The 21,425-nt window shown below is 46.3% G+C and overlaps 1 protein-coding gene across 1 annotated transcript; it reads left to right on the plus strand.

Moving 5' to 3' along the window:
- Positions 1-14,875: 14,875 nt before the first annotated feature.
- marcksl1b (MARCKS-like 1b) lies at positions 14,876-17,382 on the plus strand. The gene is made up of 2 exons (XM_073028266.1): positions 14,876-15,034; positions 15,903-17,382. The coding sequence occupies exons 1-2, from the start codon at positions 14,978-14,980 to the stop codon at positions 16,479-16,481; spliced, it is 636 nt and encodes a 211-aa protein (XP_072884367.1). The 5' UTR covers positions 14,876-14,977; the 3' UTR covers positions 16,482-17,382.
- The last annotated feature ends 4,043 nt before the right edge of the window (positions 17,383-21,425 follow it).

A 21,425-nucleotide genomic window follows, 5' to 3' on the forward strand; every position in this document is an offset into this window, starting at 1 on the left:
GTTCACAGCCTTCTGGTTGTATTGGTGTTGCCATGCCAAGCTGTTATACATCCAGAAACGATCCCTTCTAGGGTGTTTTGGTAAAAATTGGTGAAGGTCAAAGGGGACAGAGGTGAAATTTCCTTAGCCTCCTGGAGAGTAAAGGTCCTTTCTTGGCTACAACATCAAGGAGGTTGGACCAGGAAAGCCTATTGATGATGTTCACTTCTAGGTCCTTGAATATCCCAAATCATCTTGACCTCAGCAATGTTGACGCCCCTCTTCCTGAAGCCAATGATAAGGACCTTTGTGAAGTTTGATAGAGAAAGACAGAGTATTGTTTCTTTTGCATCTTTTACCATCTGAAGATGCCCAAAGGGCTTCCCAGTCACTGAAAAAGGACCTGAAATGTAATCACGTCAATGTAGAAAATGTGCATGGTGGTCTACAAGCAGCAATACCATCATACCCAGATCCACCTTACAGTGATACCAGCTGAAGGGGAAACTCGAAATTGCAGACTTGCGGCTGAACTCACCCACTTTGCTCTAAGAGATGGTTTCCATGACATCTCCTACAGAGCCCCATTCCCTCGTGTATTTCTGGCCTTAGGGCTGGAGTTGGTCTGGTGGGGAGAAATTTGGGGATATTTAAAGCAGAGGTTGATAGGTACTTAATTCGTAAGGGTGTCAAAGGTTACAGTGAGAACTCAGGAGAATGGGGTTGAGAGGGAAAATAAATCAACCATGATGGAATGGCAGAGCAGACTCGATGGGCTCAATGGCTAAACTGTTATCCTATGTCCTATGGTCTACACCCAAACAACGGAAAATCTGTTGATGCTGGAAAGCCTCAGATTCACCCAGACTAGACCACAAGTCCCTGTCTTCAATACATTCATTCATCATTTCACATTCAGCCCAGATATTCTTTTCACTGGGGATTGTCCTCACTGACTTTTAACATGTCCCCAGACTGAGCGTGTGTTTGTCCATGTGGAAGAAATAGTTGGGCACAGTCAGCAATCTGGAAGCTGCAGAGTGAAAACACAGGGAAATTCTCAGAACTAAATAGAAGACAGTCTTTTCTGAAGCGCCCTGGTACATTGTTATAGACATTGGCCCAAACATAGCACTGTAGCCTGGCATAGAGCATAGGAACCAGAATGGGCAGAATGAGGAATGGAAGACCACAATCTGTGCAGATTGGTGACAATATCTCTTCCTCGCTGACAATCAACACTGGTGCACCTGGTGCACTTCGCCCACTGCTCTACTCTCTGTATACCCATGACTGTGTGGCTAGGCATAGCTCAAATACAATCTATAAATTTGCTGATGATACAACCATTGTTGGTGTTATCTTAGATGGAGAAGAGATGGCATACAGGAGCGAGATATACCAACTAGTGGAGTGGTGTCACAGCAACAATCTTGCACTCAACGTCAGTAACTCAAAAGAGCTGATTGTGAACTTCAGGAAGCGTAAGACGAAGGAACACATACCAATCCTCAAAGCGGGATTAGAAGTGGAGAGAGTGAGCAGCTTCAAGTTCCTGGGTGCCAAGATCGTTGAGGACCTAACCTGGTCCCAACATATCGATGCAGCTATAAAGAAGGCAAGACAATGGTTATACTTCATTAGTTTGAAGAGATTTGGCATGCCAACAAATACACTCAAAAATTTCTATAGTTGTACCATGGAGAGCATTCTGACAGGGTGCATCACTGTCTGGTATGGAGGGACCACTGCACAGGACAAAAGAAGCTGCAGAAGGTTGTAAATCTAGTCAGCTCCATCTTGAGCACTAGCCTACAAAGTACCCAGAACATCTTTAGGGAGCGCTGTCTCAGAAAGGCAGCGTCCATTATTAAAGACTTCCAGCTCCCAGGGCATGTCCTTTTCTCACTGTTACCATCAGGTAGGAGGTACAGAAGCCTGAAGGCACACACTCAGCAATTCAGGAACAGCTTCTTCCCCTCTGCCATCCGATTTCTAAATGGACATTGAACCTGTGAACACTACCTCAGTTTTTTAATATACAATTATTTCTGCTTTGCACGATTTTTAATCTATTCAATATACGTATACTGTAATTGAATTATTTATTTATTATTATTTTCTCTTTTTCTAGATTATGTATTGATTGAACTGCTGCTGTTAAGTTAACAAATTTCGACACATGCCGATGATAATAAACCTGATTCTGATTCTGATTCTGAATCAGGTTGAATATCATGGGCCTATGTCGTGAAATGTGCCGTATAGCGGCACCAGTACAGTGTAATACATATAATTTTAAAAACTACAAAACAATAAATAAATACATTTATTAGTGCAAAAACAGAGAAAATAGAAAAATAGTGAGGTGATTTCAGCGCCTATTCTGCAACCTGATGGTGGAGGGGAAGAAGCTATTCCTAAAATATTGAATGTAAGCTTAAATTTGTAAATCAGTAAATTTAGTCACATTCTACCAGTTGCTCGTCCCAGCATCTTGAAGCCATGCTATTGCTAGTGTCGTTTCTAAACATTCACCATGACACTGTGAGTGGCGATCGCATTGGAGACAAGACGAAAGCAGACTCAGCGAATGCCATGACAGAGGAGCTGCCCCCGTCGGGCCCCCTTCGCCAGGGGCGCTACCCCTCCCTGGCAGAAAGACGGGTATAAATCAGCAGAACTCAAAGAGTTCATTCTGTGTGATAATTACTTTCACCAGTATCAAAATGGAAGAAAGAGAAAAGATATCCGTTTCAGGTTTTCTATTTTAGGGAATGCTGCATCACTTAAGGATATAGACGTGAACACGTTAAACATAATCAGTGTCGAGCCTACTCCGCTTTTCCTTGTTTGGATCTGATCTGGAGCGTGTTTCTATGGTAATCATCGCATCGAATAAAGCAGGGACTGCTCTTGCAAAATATCGAACTCGTATCATTATCGTGGATCTCGACTCTTCACAAAAGGGGTCACTTGAGGCTTAAAATGGGGCTGTGGTTTCGAGATAAGCACAATGCAGTTGTTCCGAGCGACACCCAAATCCTGACCCCAGGAGAACGCAAAGTAGAAATCAGCGAGCGGGGAATGTCTTTCAACCCTGTGAAGCATTTCAGTTACCATGGAAACAGCAGGCGCAAATACCAGAAAAGCAAGAGAAGTAGGGTGTTACATCCACAAAATCTCTTCCCGGACTCCATGTTGTGGCTGACTTTTATAAGAAACAAGACCATGCCTTGTTTTGAATGACAATTATTATAGGGAAGCATTTTTATTCAGAACTAGCGGTAACATCCTGCGCGCTACTCCATAGAATCAGGGACGTGTAATCGAGGTGGTATGAATCTCCGGTACATGGGATACATTTCTGTCTTTGCTTTGATTCTGCGCACACCATGACACTGTGGCAATCAAGTCAATGATAAGCATTTAGAGATCAGATGAACAAAATATCAGAAATCTGATCGCCCTCGATGGGCTTGTTTCAGCTATCGACTTTGTTGCCAAACAAAAAGTGAGGATATTTAACAACTAAACCTAAGCCTGTTCTCACCCGATATATTTTGCATGTGACCCTTTCAGATAACGATCAGTAAATTCCTCACCTATGCCTGTAGGCAATTAGGAATTTGTTTTAGGAAACGACATAGCGTCATTTCAAAACGCAACTGCCTCTTTGATACGGCACAGACATGCCCAGATTTCTAGGCAATCTTTGCACTTATTCCAGGAAAATAATGCTGTGAAAATTTACCCCAACTCATGTATGCCCTCGTGTCGAATTATAAATCTTGTTTAGCCGACACTCGAGCCTTTATCCAGCAGGATGCAACTTGTTCCTTGCATTATTTCAAATCATTCTATCAAATAGTCCCAAACAATACCCTCCTGATGGAAAAGGATAACGTTTCAGGTCGTGATAATGAGGGGCCTTTACTTGTGTATTAAACCAGTGGGTTTGGCATGTCGGCAAAAGCCCAGCAGGAAACCAGAATGGAGGCGGTGTTCGTCTCTCCGTCCGCCACACGAGGGTCTGTCCCTAGTCTCCTCTACGCCACGATGAGGGCCAGTTCAGAGGCTCTTTACCTCTCCACCTCTCCCCTCCCAGCTTCTTACTTCACTCCCCCTCCCCTACCCAGGCGCCTCCCTCCTCACCCGCTCTCACCCCTCACTTCCACATCCACAAAGTGCTGGAGGAACTCAGCAGGCCAGGCAGCATCCACAGAAAAGAGTACAGTGGAGTTTCCTCCGGGACACTTCATCAGGACTGGAGAAACAGATGGGGAGACAGAGAAAGAAGTTGGGATGGGGGGGGTGGGGGACACAAGGTGAAAGTGGGAGGGGGAGGGGTGAAGTAAGGAGCTGGGAGGTTGATTGGTGAAAGAGATACAGGGCTGGAGAAGGGGGAGTCTGACAGGAGAGAACAGAAGGCCATAGAAGAAAGAGAAGGGGGAAGAGCACCAGAGGGAGGTGATGGGCAGGAATGGAGAAAAGGTGAGAGAGAGAAATGGGAACGAGGAATGGTGAAAGAGGGAGGGTGGGAGCATTACCAGAACTTCCAGAAATTGATGTTCATGCCGTCAGGTTGGAGGCTACCCAGAAGGAATATAAAACATTGGCCCTCCAACCTGAGTGTGGCCTCATCATGACAGTAGAGGAGGCCTTGGACTGGCATGTTGGAATGGGAATGGGAAGTGGAATTAAAATGCATGGCCACTGGGAGATCCTGTTTTTTCTGGCGGACAGAGTGTAGGTGCTCGGCGAAGCAGTCTCCCAAGTTGCATTGGGTCTCACTGATACACAAGAGATCACACTGGGAGCACTAGATATAATAGATGACCCCAACACACTCACAGGTGAAGTGTTGCCTCACCTGGAAAGACTGTTCGGGGCCCTGAATGGTAGTGAGGGAGGAGGTGTAGGGGCAGGTGTACCACTTGTTCCACTTGCAGAGATAAGTACCAGGAAAGAGATCAGTGGGGAAGGACGAATGGACAAGGGAGTCATACTGGGAGCGATCCCTGCGGAAAGCTCCTGGGGGAGAGGGAAAGAGGTGCTTGGTAATGGGGAAACCGCTGGAGATGGCAGAAGTTCCGGAGAATTATGTGCTGGATGCGGTGGCTGGTGGGGTGGTAGGTGAGGACAAGAGGAACCCTGTCCCTAGTAGGGTGGCGGGAGGATGGGGTGAGGTAGACGTGCGCGAAGTGGAAGAGATGTGATTGAGGTGGAGGTGGATGTGATTGAGGTGATTGTGATTGAGGTTGATGGTGGAGGAAGGGAAGCCCCTTTCTTTGAAGGAGGAGAACATTTGCTTTGTTCTGGAAGGAAATGCCACATCCTGAGAGCAGATGCGGCAGAGATGGAGGAATTGAGAGAAGGGGATGACGTTTTTACAAGTAACAGGGTCAGGATTACTGCGGAGCGAGTGGAGAGTAGTGTGTTTGGAAAGAGTGAGATTGGAATTGGAGAGAGAGGTGGTGAAGTCGAGATGGTTGATGGTTCATTGGCAGTTAGCAATGAAAAGATCCAGAGCAGGCAGAAGACCAGACTGGGGTGTCCAGGAAGTAGAGGAGGATTGAAGACCGGAGAAGGGGTCAACGGTGCGGGGTGGTGAGTCCTCGCCAAAGAAGAATGCCTGGAGATGGAGGCGGCCGAAGAAGAACTCAGTGTCACGGTGGGCACAGAACTCACTGAGGTGAGGGAACAGGGGACAAAGGTGAGGCCGTTACTGAGGACAGAGCATTCTGCCTCAGAGAGGGGAAGGTCGGAAGGGAGGGTGAAGACCCGGCACTGATGAGAGCTAGGATTGGAGGGGAGAAGGGGATTGGGAGTGTTGAAGGGGCTTGGTAGTATAACTTCCTGGCTTGTACTTCTTCCTCTCTCCCTACCTTCTTATTCTGGCCTTCCTTTCCAGTCCTGATGAAGGGTCTTGACCCGAAATGTTGAATATTTATTCCCCTCTGTGGATACTGCCTGACATGCTGAGTTCCTCCAGGATTTTGTGTGTGAGTTACTCAACACTACCTTGTTTTTTTGCACTATTTACTCATTTTTGTAATTTATAATAATTTTTATATCTTGCACTGTGCTGCTGTCACAGAACACCAAGTTTCATGTTATGTGTCAGTGGTAATGAATCTGATTTATTATCACGGACGCAGGAAACTTAATGAAGGCAAGGTGGTGGACGTTGTCTACGTGGACTTTAGCAAGGCCTTCATAAATCAATGTATTGAGTACAGGAGTTGGGATGTTATGTTGAAGTTGTATAAAACTTTGGTGAGACCTAGTTTGGAGTATTGTGTGCAGTTTTGGTTACCTACCTACAGGAAAGATGTAAATAAGGTTGAAAGACTACAGAGAAAATTTACAAGAATATTGCTGAGAATTGACCTGAATTATTGGGAAAGGTTGAATAGGTTAGGACTTAGAGTCTAGGAGAATGAGAATCAGAATCAAGTGTAATGTCACTGGCGTTTGTTATGAAATTTGTTGTCTTTATGGCAGCAGTGAAATGCAATACATGATAAATATAGAAAAAACTAAATTATAGTATATACAGTATGTACATTAAATAGTTAAATTAAGTAAGTAGCGCAAAAACAATTAAAAAAAAAGTAGTGAGGTAGTGTTCATGGGTTCAATGTCCATTCAGAAATCGGATGGCAGAGGGGAGAAGCTGTTTCTGAATTGTTGAGTGTGCCTTCAGGCTTCTACTTCCTTCCTGACGGTAACAATGAGAAGAGGGCTTGTTCTGGGTAGTGGAGGTCTTTAATGATTTGTGCTGCCTTCCTGAGGCACCGCTCCTTGAAAATGAGGATACTATGGAGGCTGGTACCCATGATGGAGCTGGATAAGTTAACAACTTTCTGCAACTTACTTTGATCTTGCTCCCCCCACCCCCCACCATACCCGTCATAATGTTCTGCCCAATGAAGCAATGGAGGCTACCTCAGTAAATATATTTAAGACAAGGTTGGTTAGATTTTTGCACGGTGGGGGAATTAAGGGTTATGGGGAAAAGGCAGGTAGGTGGAGATGAGTCCATGGCCAGATCAGCCATGATCTTATTGAATAGTGGAGCAGACTCGAAAGGCCAGATGGCCGACTCCTGCTCCTATTTCTTATATTCCACAGTACATCTGTAGAGGTTTTCAAATGCTTTAAGTGACAATCTAAATCTCCTCAAACTCCTAATGAAATATAGCTGCTGTCTTGCCTTCTTTATAGCTGCATCATGTTAGGAACTCAGAGATATTGACATGCAAGAACTTGAAATTGCTCACTCTCCACTTCTGATCCCTCTATGAGGATTGGTTTGCGTTCCCTTGTCTTACCCTTTCTGAATGATGGGAGATTTGTTAGAAGTATACAAAATTATGAGGAGTATAGATAGGGTAAATGCAAGCAGGCTTTTTCTATTGAGGCTGGGTGGGACTACAACTGGAGGTCATGGGTTAAGGGTGAAAGGTGAAATGTTTAAGGGGAACATTAGTGGGAACTTCACCCAGAGGGTGGTGAGATTGTAGAGCGAATTGCCTGTGGAAGTGGAATTGGTGGATGTGGGTTCGATTGAAAGATTTAAGAGAAGTTTGGATAGGTACATGGATGGGAGGGGTATGGACAGCTATGGTCCAGGGGCAGGTCAATTGGGCTAGGCAGATTAATAGTTTGTCATGGATTTAGATGGACTGAAGGGCCTGTTTCTGTGCTGTAGTGTTCTATGACTCTATGATCTGAATCAGAACCGGGTTTAATATCATTGGCATATGTTGTGAAATCAGTTGTTATGCAGTATCCGTACATAGCAATACATAATAATTTAAAAACTATAAATTATGATAAGTATAAAAAGGAAAATTATATTAAATAAGTGGTGCAAAAAGAAAAGAAAAATACTGAGGTAGTGTTCTTGGGTTCAATGTCCATTCAGATATTGGATGGAGCGGGGAAGACTCCAACCTTGTATCGTTGTCTTCAGGCTCCTGTACCTCCTCCCTGATGGTAGTAATGAGAAGAGGGGTCTTCAGGCTCCTGTACCTCCTCCCTGATGGTAGTGATGAGAAGAGGGGTCTTTAGGCTCCTGTACCTCCTCCCTGATGGTAGTGATGAGAAGAGGGGTCTTCAGGCTCCTGTACCTCCTCCCTGATGGTAGGGATGAGAAGAGGAGTCTTCAGACTCCTGTACCTCCTCCCTGATGGTAGTAATGAGAAGAGGGGTGTTCAGGCTCTTGTACCTCCTCCCTGATGGTAGTAATGAGAAGAGGGGTCTTCAGGCTCCTGTACCTCCTCCCTGATGGTAGTAATGAGAAGAGGGGTCTTCAGGCTCCTGTACCTCCTCCCTGATGGTAGTAATGAGAAGAGGGGTCTTCAGGCTCCTGTACCTCCTCCCTGATGGTAGTAATGAGAAGAGGGGTCTCAGGCTCCTGTACCTCCTCCCTGATGGTAGTAATGAGAAGAGGGGTCTTCAGGCTCCTGTACCTCCTCCCTGATGGTAGTAATGAGAAGAGGGCATGCCCTGGGTGATGGTGTCCTTAATGATGGATGCTACCTTATTGAGGCATTGCTCCTTGAAGATGTCCTTGATGTTTGGGAGGCTAGTTCCCACGATGGAGCTGACTAAGTTACAATTTTTACAGCTTTTTCCAATCCTGTGCAGTGGTCCCTCCGTACCAGACAGTCGTGCAACCAGTCCGAATATTTATAGAATAACTGCACAAGAAGAATTTCCAGACTTGCAAAACATGATCTGCTGGAGGAACTCAGCAGGTTAGGCAGCTTCTGTCAACGTTTTGGATTGAGACCTTTCAACAGGGCTGACAGTAGAGAGGGGAGATAGCTGGTATAGAGAGGTGAGGAGGAGGAGGGTGACAGGTGACAGGTGGAACCAGGTGAGGAGGTTCATGATAAGCAGGTAGAACCAGGTGGAGGTGGGAGCAGAGGGTGAATGTTGATATCAAGACAACAAGAGGGCTCTGTTTTATATCTGAATATTTAGAAACCTAGAGTGGTGGGGTGGAGATACGTCTCTACCAAAGGAGATGTTAGGGTGAGGTGTAGCACCTGCTTAGCCCCTGATCAGGGTCACGTGAAGCCATGGAAGCAGGTGGTGGATGGTTGTATGAGCAGTTGGTGCAGATCACAAGTCCTGGTTCTGTGACCACTGACGCCAGGCAGACAATCTCTGAAGAGTATTGATAATGGCTGGGGTCACCCATCTGGTGAAGACTCTGCCCAGAGGAAGGCAATAGCAAATCACTTCTGTAGAAAAATTTGCAAAGAATACTCATGGTCATGGAATGACCATGATTGCGCACGTCATATGACACGACACAAAATAAACAAATGAATGATATTAATTTAGAAATCTACAGACTGTTATTATCTGAGTTAACACTGCAAACTCCCCACTCATCCATAACCGGTCGGGAGATGTAGAGATGGACTCCATGATTTCTTCATGTGGTTCTTTCCAAATTTAACATGCAAATGAATAATCAGAAATGGACTCAACATAAACAGAGCTGTTCAGTATAGATGGTACGGTGTCCTCCTCAAACCTCCCTCCCTCCCTCCCTCACGTGAGGCTGGTCAGCTGCTCTGGCTACAGGAATTGCTGATTTATTAATGTACTGAGGTACAGTGGAAGTTCGTCTTGCCCGCTGTCCATACAGATCATTTCATTACACAGTGCAAGGAGGCAGAACCAGGTAAGATGATAACAGAGTGCAGAATGAAGGGTAGGTTACTGAGAAAGGGTGCCATGGTAGGTAGCGGTTAGTGTGATGTTTTACAGCTCCGTGCGTCGGAGTTCAGAGTTCAATTCTGGCGACCTTCGTAAGAAAATTCAAACATGACTGTGTGGGTTTCCTCTGGATGCTCTGGTTTTCTCCCACAGTTCAGAGATGTACTAGTTGGTAGGTTAATTGGACATTGTAAATTGCCCTGGGATTAGGCTCGGGTCAAATGAGGGATTGCTGGGCGGCATCGTTCAGGGGTCTGGAAGGGTCTGTTCCACGCTTTATCTCAATGCGTATAAAATAAAGAGCGGTTCAGGTAGACAGTAAGGTGCAAGTTTAAAACCAGATGAGCCCATCTCATCGTACTAGGGAATAATTCAGGTCTGATAAGAGTCGGGTAGAAGCTGTCCTTGAGCCCGGGGGAAAGTGCTTTCAGACTTTTGTATCTTCTGCCCGATAGGAAGAAGAGAGATTGTCCAGGGTGGTTGGGGTCCTTGATTGTGTTTCCTCCTTTGCCAGAGAGGGCTTACAATGTAGCAGCAATTAGTGGACAGCTAGAGGATCGGGAAGATCTTATAAACCAACAGAAGACAACTATACAAGCAATAACGAGAGAAGAGATGAAATATGAAGCTAGCTAATGACATAAAAGAGGACATGAAAAGTTTTTTCAGATATCTAAAGAGTAAAAGGAAGGCAAGAGTGGATAACAGACTGCTGGAAAGGTAGTCATGCAGGACAAAAAAATGACTGATGAACTCAATAAGTATTTTCTGTCAGTCTTCACTGTGGAAGACACTAGCAGCATGCCAGAAATTTGAAAGTGTCAGGGGGCAGAAGTGAGTGTAGTTGCTATTACTAAGGAGAAAGTGCTTGGGAATCTGAAAACTCTGAGGGTAGATTAGTCACCTGGACTGGATGGACTACACCCCAGGGTTCTGAAGGAGATAGCTCAAGAGATTGTTGAAGCATTCAAGTTCAAGTTTATTGTCATCTGTCTGTACTTATAAACAACCAAAGAAAACAACATTCCTCTGGACCACAGAGCACCCACAAAACATATATCACACACAGCAAAGTATTACCATAAATAAGTTAGTGGAATATAATTCAAAAATGAACGTAGTGCAGAGCACAGATAAACAGTAAGCAGCTCGCTGTCTCAGTGACGAGGCCTCGGTGGTGGCAGGATAGTCATTGGTCTCACAGCCTGAGGGAAGAAGTTGTTACCCAGTCTGGCACTCCTAGTCCTGATGCTCCTGTACCTCCTTCCTGATGGTAGTGGGTCAAAGAGATTGTGGGATGGGTGGTAGGGATCCTTTAACAATACTTTGGGCCCTTCATCTACAATGGTCCCAGCAAATGTCACAAAAAGGGGGGAAGGGAGATTCCAATAATCCTCTTGGCAGTTTTTACTGTAATGATATTTCAAGAACCACTAGATTTTGGAATGATTCTGGAGGACTGGAATATTGCAAATGTTACTCCACTCTTTAAGAAAGGAGGGAGGCAAAAGACAGGATGATTTTTGCCTGATAAATCTGTGGAATTCTTTGAGGAAATAACAAGCAGGATAGACAAAGGAGAGTCAGTGGATGTTATTTACTTGGATATTCAGAAGGCCTCTGACAACGTGTCACAGATAAGACTGCTAAATGAGATAAGAGCCCATGGTATTACAGGAAGATACTAGCATGGATGGAAGATTGGCTGACTTGTAGGAGGCAAAGAATGGGAATAAAGGAAGCCCTCTCTGATTGGCTGCTGATGACTAGTGATGTGCCGCAGGTATCGGTGTTGAGACTACTTCGTTTTATGTTGTATGTCAATGATTTGAATGTCAGAATTGATGGCTTTGTGGACTATATCAAGATAGGTGGTGGGGCAGGTAGTGTTGAGAAAACAGTCTGTAAAAGGACTTAAACAGATTGGGAGAATGGGCAAAGAAATGGCAGATGGAATGTAGTGTAGGGAAGTGTCTGGTCATGCACTTTGGTAGAAGGAATAAAAAGCATAGACTATTTCCTAGATGGGATGAAAATTCAGATACTCGTCAGAATTAGGTTTAATATCACTGGCATATGTCATGAAATTTGTTAATTTAATGCAGCAGTACAATGCAATACATGATAATATAGAAATAAATAAATAACTGAATTACAGTAAGTAAATAAATGCATATTACATAGTTAAATTAAAATAGTGCAAAACAGAAATAATAAAAAAAGTGAGGTAGTGTTCATGGGTTCATTGTCCTTCTAGAAATCGGATGGCAGATGTTTCTGAGTCGCTGAATGTGTTTCTTCCGGCTTCTGTACCTCCTTCCTGATGATAACAGTGAGAAGAGGGCATGTTTTGGGTGATGGGGGTCCTTAATAATGGTCACCACCTTTAAGAGGCACTGCTCCTTGAAGATGTCTTGGATACTATGGGGGCTAGTACCCATGATGGAGCTGACTAATTTTACATCTTTCTGTAGCTTCTTTCAACCCTGTGCAGTAGCACCCTCCATACCAGACAGTGATGCAGCCTGTCAGAAGCTCTCCACAGTACATCTGTAGATGTTTTTGTGTGTTTTAGGTGACAAAGCAGATCTCCTCAAACTCTTAATGAAATATAGCCACTGTTTTGTCTTCTTTATAGCTGCATTGATATGTTGAGACCAGGTTACATCCTCAAAGATCTTGACACACAGGAACTTGAAATAGTTCAGTCACTCCACTTCTGATCCCTCTATGAGGATTGGTTTGTGTTCCCTTATCTTTCCTGAAGTCCACAATCAGCTGTTTGGTCTTACTGACATTGAGTGCAAGGTTGTTGCTGCAATATCAGTCAACTATCTCACTCCAGTACACCCTCTCTTCTCCATCTGAGATTCTGCCGACAATGGTTGTATCAAGAACACACATTTGAGCTATGCCTAACCACACCTTCATGGGTATAGAGAAAGCAGAGCAGTGGGCTAAGTACACATCCCTGAGGTGTTGATCGCCAGCAAGTAGGAGATATTACTTTCAATCTGCACATATTGTGGTCTTCCAGTTAGGATGTCGAGGATCCGATTGTAGAGGGTGGCACAGAGGCCCAGGTTCTGTAACTTATCAATCAGGATTGTGAGAATGATGGTGTTAAATGCTGAGCTATAGTCAACAAACAGTATCCTAACTGTTTGTATTGTCCAGGCAATCTAAGGTTATATGAAGAGCCATTGAGATTCCATTTGCCTTAGACTTATTGTGGCAACATGCAAATTGCCATGGGTCCAAGTCCTTGATGAGGCAGGAGTTGATTCTAGCCATGACCAATCTCTCAAAGCATTACATCACTAGGTTTGAGTGCCACTGGATGATATTCGTTAAGGCAGCTCACACAGCTCTTCTTAGGCACTGGAATAATCGTTGCCCTTTTGAAGTAGGTGGGAACTTCTGATTGCAGCAATGCGAGATTGAAAATATCTTTGAATACACCCGCCAGTTGGAGGATGCCGTAAAGGTTAATCTGCAGTGGTAAGAAAAGTAAATGCAATGTTGGCATTCAGTTCGAGAGGACTAGAATATAAAAGCAAGGTTGTCATGTCGAGGCTTTATAAGGCATTGGTCAGACCACACTTGGAGTATTGTGAGCAGCTTTTATCTGCTTATCTAGGAAAAGATGTCCTGGCATTCTGAGAAAGTCCAGAGGAGGTTCACAGGAATAAAAGGGTTAATGTATGAGTAGCATTTGATGGTTCTGGACCTGTACTCACTGGAGTTTAGAAAAATGAGAGGGTTACCTCATTGAAACCTATCGAATATTAAAAGGCTTTCAGAGAGCATGTTGGATAGGATGTCACCTATAGTGGGGGAGCCTAGGACCAGAGAGCATAGCCTCAGAACAGAGGAACGTACATTTAAAATGGAGATAGGAAGGAATTTCTTCAGCTGGGGTGGAATTTCTTACTGCCTCAGATGGCTGTGGAGGCCAGGTCATTGGGTATATTTAAATAGGTTCCTGATTAGTCAGGATGTCAAAGGTTATGTGGAGGAGGCAGGAGAGGGATGATAAATCAGTCACGATGTAATGACGGAGAAGACTCAATGGGACAAATGGCCTATTTCTGCTCCTGTGTTATTACTGGGGAGAAACATGGACAGAATCCATAGGAGGCTGGTTTCCAAGATGGGCTAGCACGTGTTTGCAACTCTCTGCATTTTCTTGGTGTTGCAGGAAGAACTTGATCAGATTGGGAAGTGGACTGAGGAATGACAAATGGATTTCAGTACAGACACAGTGAGCTGATGCATTCTGGAAAGTTAAACCAGCATATACAGAGACTGTATAGGAACAGAGAGCTCCAATACTACGTTGAAAGTGGCATCAGAGCTGGACAGGTGCAGGCCAGCCCTCAGGAGTCAGGGCACGGAGCATTGGAGTTGGGACATTATGTTGCAGTAGTAAAAGTCATTAGAGAGGCCACAATTGGATTATTGTACACAGCTATGACGGGAAAGGGCGCAGTTAAACTGGAAAGACGGCAGAGAAGATTTACCAGGATTGGAGGGCCTGAGGTATCGGGAGAGGTTGGACGGGAAGAGTAGTTGTTCGCAGAATAACCCGACAGAATGCCGGGTTGTTCAGAAAAAGCCCAGTCTGATTCACTGGGCATTTCTGATGTGAAAATCCCCCTACACTAACCGCAGAGTTACTGGCCAAACCGAAAGCACCATGCCCCCACCCTCCCTCCGCGCTCAGTTCTCAATTCCCTTGGGAATTCCCCCTCCCTCTTTTCCTACCCTCCTCTCCCTACCCCCTTTCTCGCAACCCCCTCATCCCCCCCACGCCCGAGCCCATCACTGTCTCAGCCGGGACACCACGCCTTCTCCTGGGTCGCTGGGTGCAGAGGACGGGGTTCGGACACGGTGGCTGGGCTCTGGGATCGGACAATGCGTTCCCCTGCCCACGGTTTTAGGCTGTTCATCGGTCAATCCCAGCCTAACCCCAGATGTGGTGAGAGGTTGGGTTGAATGTTGTATCCGTAACCCGGGTTTATGAGTCTGTAACCCGGTGGATTGAACCCGCCTGAACAAGGGGTCCGGCCCATTGTTCGCCGCTGGTCCCGCCCCCACGGTGCCGATTGGCCGCGTTCGCTCCGCCCGCTGCCACTTATGAGGCGGACGTGCGGGCGCGGCTAGAGCTTAGTGCGGTGCGGAGCTGCCGAGGCAAGGTGCGGCCGCTCGCTCAGCCCGCTGTTCAGTGTCCGGAGCCCGGCCAGCCGCCACCATGGGAAGCACACTCGCTAAACCCAAAGCCCAGGAGCCTGGCAAGTCCAGCGGACAGGTATGTACCCCGTTAACAGCCTGCAAACCCTGCGCTCCAACCCGGCGGGGGAACGGGACCGCTATTCGCCCGCAACCCCAGCTTTACTCCCACAGGGTCCCAGCTCCGTCCGCCGAAGGTGGAGAGAGGGGGCAATACATTGTGAGTTAAACCCACGATGTCGGACGGTTTGTAGGGTTTCGGTAATACAAGCCCCTGAAGATGCGATGTGAGCGGGTTTTGGGGAGCTTGGTCCCTGCTCCCTTGTTGTCTGGGATGGAACTGATTTGCTTCCACCCCACCCCCGTACCATCCCTCGTCTCGGCTTCGGGTCTCTGGGGTCGCTTTGTGCGACTGGCCGTGGTTTTTGCGGAATCGCGACCGTGTGCTCAAACAATGCACTCCCCACCACCCATCCCACTGCCGGATTTTACACCGGTTAACCAATTCGATGACCCATCGTTCAGTCCCCTACACCCCTGCCCGCCCTCATCTCCCCCCCCCCCCCAAAGCTCCCTGCTGCGGGACCCGCTTCTGCCCGATTTTTTTTTACTTTTGTTCTGCCGGAGAGCCGCTCATTCGAAGCGCGAGAGCGCCGCCTGGCCGCAGAGAGCGGGGCCGCCCCCACCCCTCCTCGGGTTTCGGGGGCTCCATACCCACACCTTGGGCAGCCACCGCAAATTCTTGCCTCCCCTCCAGCGCGCTTTACCGGGATTTGGGGGGAGGTATAGGGAACCGCATCCCCAAACCCTCCGATTTGCCGCCCCTTGGGCTTTTGCAGGCGGCCGCCTGCTGCACCTGTTGCCCGGGCTGTGCGGGCGGGGAGCGGGCGGGCGGTGGGGTGGTGGGGAGCTGCGCTCCGCTAATGTGCTGCCGCATGCCGTTGCAGGAGAACGGGCACGTTAAAACGAACGGGGATGTATCTCCGACGAAGGCGGATGGCGAGGTAGCCTCGGCTACTCCCGGAGAAAGCAGTGCCGCCGCCGAGCCGGTGAACGAAGCGGCTGAGGGTTCGGGCGATGCCATCGAGCCGGCGCCCCCCGCCGAAGGGGAGGCCGCCAAGTCGGAGCACACGGAAACTCCCAAGAAGAAGAAGAAAAAGACGCTGTCGTTCAAGTCGTTTAAACTGGGTAAAATGACCTTTAAGAAAACAAAGAAAGGCGAGGCAACTGAGGGCAGCCCGAGCGAGGAAAAGACTGACGCCAAACCGGCAGAGGATGCTAACGCGGCGGCCAGCGGGGAGGTGAAGGAGCAGGTCGCCGGCGAAGTTCAGGACGAGGGGCAAGCGAGCCAGGACACCAAAACTAACAGCGAGGCTCCGAGTACAGAGGCGGCCCCGGCCAAGGAGGAACAGACCGAGAGGTCAGGGGAAGGCGACAAGCAGGAGGCAACGGAGGAGACCACGAAAGCGGCAGCGGCGGAGAGCGAGGCGGCCAGTAGCTCCACGGCTGAGCAAAAGGAAGAGTGAAGCAGAATTGTTTACAAACTGTGATCTGCCACGTTGTCCACTCCCTAAACCAATTGCCCCTTAATGCTGTGGGCTACCCCGCCACCCACACCTCCTGTTGATAGATCTGTTCGTATTGTCTCAGTATTACTTTATGTTTTGCCTTTTCCAACACTGGCTTGTCTAACACGCATCTTCCTGGGAACAGCTTGGGTGCAATAAATATCCCCTTTTCCCTCCGTTTTTGGGATTTTAGTATCACATCTAATGAAGAAAGTGAGGAGGAGTTGCGTCTATTCCTTCCACTCTACACGTGGCATCGTCCTGTGATCTGTGAACTCTGGCATCTAACTGGACCTGCATTTGACTGACGCCCTACAATGTGCCCTCCTGCCAGGTCATTCCTCCCCGTTACTGATTTCAGACATTTCGTGCTTTTTTTTTAGGGGGGAAAACCTGCAGTTTTTTTGATTGAAGCTCCTAGTTTGTAGTTTTAAGTCTGGACTACAACACTATCAGAAATTAAGCATTCAGTGTACCTGTTGGTTTTTATTCTGAGGGGAGGAGGTGCAAAAACTTTAAATGTGATGGTTTTTTTTTTGCTGTTTCGTCCTGTAAATAAAACTTTGGCCAAATTGATTTGCAATTTTTTATTGCTAACTTTTAAGGTGGTTTGACTATTGTAACATTTTAAAAGGGAAAATAAACTTTGCCTGTGGACTGTTGTCAAGTGTATTTCTGCCCTGGAGCTCAGTCTGCCCCAGGTTGCACTTGCAGAAATCTTACAGGAAATGTATGAACATCATGTAGTCAATTTTTACTGAATTTTTGTTAAATAGATTTCCTCTGTTTCATTGTCTCTTTCAACAGTGTAGTAATTGTACAGTTTTAGTCTTATTATCAATAAACTAGATGGAAATTATTGACAATGATTGGATTCTCTTCATAGCTGAAAGGGCACTTGCTAAACTGTGTTTAGTGAACATTTGGTGGCACGGATCAGTAAGCCCTGTAGCATTCCGTTGTGCTGCTGGTGGTTTGATGGGTTCTCATACGAATGGAATATGCTTCCAGGAATGAAGAGCTTCCAGATGATGACCTGGAGCTGTGCAGATAGTCTCTCGTACTTTTGCTACATTTCCTTGTGGCAAAATTGCTGGATAAAGCCTTGGGAAGTATGCTGGTAACCACAGAGAGAGGACGCATTCCATCAGCAATTACACATCGACCTGCCTGTGATGTAATTCCCAGACCAAGAACTGAACCAAAGGCTCCTCTGCATTGGGAATGAGTTGTATAGAACCTTGGAGATAATTCTTCCCTCATCAGCTTGGTGACATCCTAGTGTCTGAGATTGATTCTGACCTCCTCTGAAGAGGGGCACCCTTTTTTTTCTTGTCCAGAGAAGTGAATTTAAAGAGTGAAAGATTCCTACACCATGCCTATTTCATCTCCGGCTGATGCAATGTCAGCAAGTACTCGATTCACTTTGGAGTGACTGCTTTCTGGTCACTAGTCAAGTAGAGGTGGCAAGGGGCCATTTCAGGATGGATGTGGACAGTGTTGATGTCTGCCAGAGGACTGCAGTAGATCAAGTGATGTGACACATGCTGGATGCGCTTGGTCCTTTCTGCCACAGTGTCCTGCAACTAATGACCATTGGATTGGCTAGTTACAACTGGCAAGGTGGAAGAAATGTTTAATGGATGTTGGTGTTTAAAGTGAATTTGTTTTCAAAGTACATATACTACCTAGAGATGAATTTTCTTGTGGGCATTTACAGGAAAATAAATACGATGGAATCTATGAAAACCATACATAAAGGCAAACAATTGTAAGAAAAACAAAATTTTTTTAAAAATTACTGAGAACCTGAGTGGTGGAGTTTGGAGGCTGTGGAATCAATTCCGGGTTAAGGTAAGTGAGGTACCCAGGAGCCTGATGGCTTGGTCAGTAAAACAGCTTCCCCACGGAAATGGCTTTGATACTGTAGGTGTCAGCTGTTCGATGGCCCTTGATGTAATTCAGTAAGTGGACATGGGGTGGGGAGGAGAGAATAAGCTGAGGGTCAGTGGACATTTCACCCAGCGTGGCTGGGTTTAGGACCCTCGCCCTCCAATACTGAGCTGCCCAAGTATACCACCTAAGTATTTTCTCCGGAGCCACTGACTCCTGTTTTTAATTCCGAGAATTAAATCCCAATTGACAAGAACAATGTCCATTACCGTCAACGTTAACGCCACACAGCATCTGCAGACCCCGTTTCGCCCTGCACTGGGACGGATTCCAGCTGGTTAGTAGTGAGACCGGGGCCCCCTCAGATCGCTGGAGCCTCCTGCGTTGGAACAGTGGAAAACTGCCTTTCACATGGGATTTGTTTGAACAGCAAAATATAGCTGAATTGCAGTGGGGGTGGAGGGAGGAACACGGGGTAATCCGTTCACAGCAAGACCCCTACAGGTGATGTCCAGTGATGGTGATTGACGAGAACGGCCCAAGTGGCCAGGGAATATTCCAATAGGGACAGGTTCTCCGTACTCGCTCATTACTGCCCCTCCCTCAGTCACACATGGAAGTGTAATCTGACCCAGCTGCTCCCCTCTGCAAGCTGTCATGTCCCCCTGGGCATCTTTTCCAGGTTTTGTAAATGCATTCCGAGCTAACAGCTGGGGAAATTGCTGCATCTCACCCAGCCACTGTCTGAGCCTGTCGCGCCGTCTGGGGCTGCCACAGACTCGGGGAAGGACACCACCGACTTGCCTGGAGTGAAGGAGGGGAAGGATAAATAACTGCGTCCACGCAAAAAAAAAGTTCCCCACAAATTAAACGATTCGGCCGTGAACAGATTTTCAATGACTGGTGATGAGTTTTTCCCCCTGGAGGCAGAGCCTGACGTACTGAGGGGAGGTGGGGGTTCCACCTCGAGTCGCAGATCCTTGGAATATTTTGGCAATTGGATGAGAGTTTCCACAGAATCGTTATTTACACTTACCTGAGGAAGTCGATTTTTCACCTGTGTACTGACAGCCTGGTACGTCATCACAAGTCACCTTTTCACTGAGGTGTTGATCCGTATAAAATACACTTTTGGAAGGAAGAGGAGTCACAAACTCCAAACTCACCGCCCACCAACCGGTTGTGTTTACCGACAACTGCCCTTCACAACGCAGCTCCTTGGCGCTGAGTGTCTTCGCTGCCAGGTAATTCAGATCCTTAATCAGTTCCTAGAATTGGTTTCTTTTTGTCACACGCACCGAGATACAGTCTTGCACACTGTTCATGTAGATCAGATAATTCGCCGTGTATTGAGGTGGAACAAGGTAAAAGAATGCGGAATAAAGTGTAACAGCTACAGAGAGTGTGCGATACAGGTAAACGATAAGGTGCGTGGTCATAACGAGGTAGAGGCAGAATAGATTGTAAACTAAATACTGTCACATTAGCGACATAACAAAGAACGTTAGCTCGCTCACTTCTCGCCTTCTATAGACACTTCGTGTTAATGTTTCCGCCAAACTATTTAACCTGCATTTAATTGTTTCATTCTGGGACAATGGACAGTTTGGGAAGCAAATCTAATATTAAACACGAGAATATCTGCAGATACAGGATATCCAAAGAAACAGACTCAAAATTCTGGAGGAATTCTAATAGAGGTCTGCAGCGCCCTCACGCGTTCAGAAGCAGCACTTCAACGTCATTTTCGGGAGGGAACGTGAGTTGCAGACACTAACCGCACGACCTTTATTGTACATCTCACACAAGTATTGTCTAATAAAATTATTTTTGCAGTGTGCTTGGGCATTGAGTTTAGGCAGCTGAGTACGAATGTTAAAAAAACTTATATATAAAAAGTTTAAGAAGGAAATCGGGAGAGCAAAGAGGGGACTAGATGGATTTGGAATGCAAGGTTAAAGATAATTCCAAGAGGTTATATTAACAGTAAAAGGGAGAGCTGCCTATATGTGGATCCACAGGAGAAGGCTGCAATTTTCAATGTCTGTTTCTTGGTGGTGTGTAGAAGTTAAACGAGGGTAGGAAGTAGTGAGGTCTTGGAACGAGGTGGGACTCCAGCTGCAGCAAGACAGATCACAGACAACTCCACCCAGTGCTTAGGATGGCTCAGCACATCATTAGGACTCAACTACCATACCTGGGGACAATCTACAACTCTCAATCGCTGCATCACTAAAGACCCATCCCATCCCAGACACTGTTCAATCTCCTGCCATCTGGTAGGAGATACAGAAACATCTTGGCCAAGACAGTAAGACTGAAAAACAGCTTCTTCCTGAGGACTGTTGTGTAGCTGAATAATGCTACACCCCGGCTTACCAATGGCCTTTGAGTGGTATTGACTATCGAAGACACTTGTATGGAAAAATGAGATTTAAAAAAAAATTGCTGCATGTGCCAGATGCATTGTAAATATCTGCTTTATTCCAGACTAGGATAGCACTACAATCTCATCTCAAGCATTCTGATGGATAAGGTCCACTATCACTTGAATAGTCAGCATGGTTTTGTGGGTTGGAGATATGTCTGACGAATATCTTGGGAGTTTTTTTTTGAAAAGTAACTAAGAGGGTAGATGAAGGTAGAGTAGTAGATGTTGTCTATATAGACTTTATTAAGGTCCTGCATAGCACACTCATTTGGAAGATTGTCACATGGGATTCAGCGGGGAGCAGTGAGGTGAATTAAGAACTGGCTCAATAATTGGAAGCAGATGGTGATTGCTGAAGGTTGATTCTCCAACTGGAGGCCTGTTTCTTAGTGGGGTGCCCCACGGGTCAGTATTTGGACCTCTCTTATTCATTATTTATGTAGATCATTTAGATGAGAATGTAAATGGAGCAATTAGTAAGTTTGCGGATGATGCTAGTGAAGGAGGTACACAAAATGCTGGAGGAACTCAGCAGGTCAGGCAGCATCTATGGAGAGGAATGAGCCCATTGACATTTT

The sequence above is a fragment of the Hemitrygon akajei genome, chromosome 24, assembly GCF_048418815.1.
Source record: "Hemitrygon akajei chromosome 24, sHemAka1.3, whole genome shotgun sequence".
NCBI classification, from domain to species: Eukaryota; Metazoa; Chordata; class Chondrichthyes; order Myliobatiformes; family Dasyatidae; genus Hemitrygon; species Hemitrygon akajei.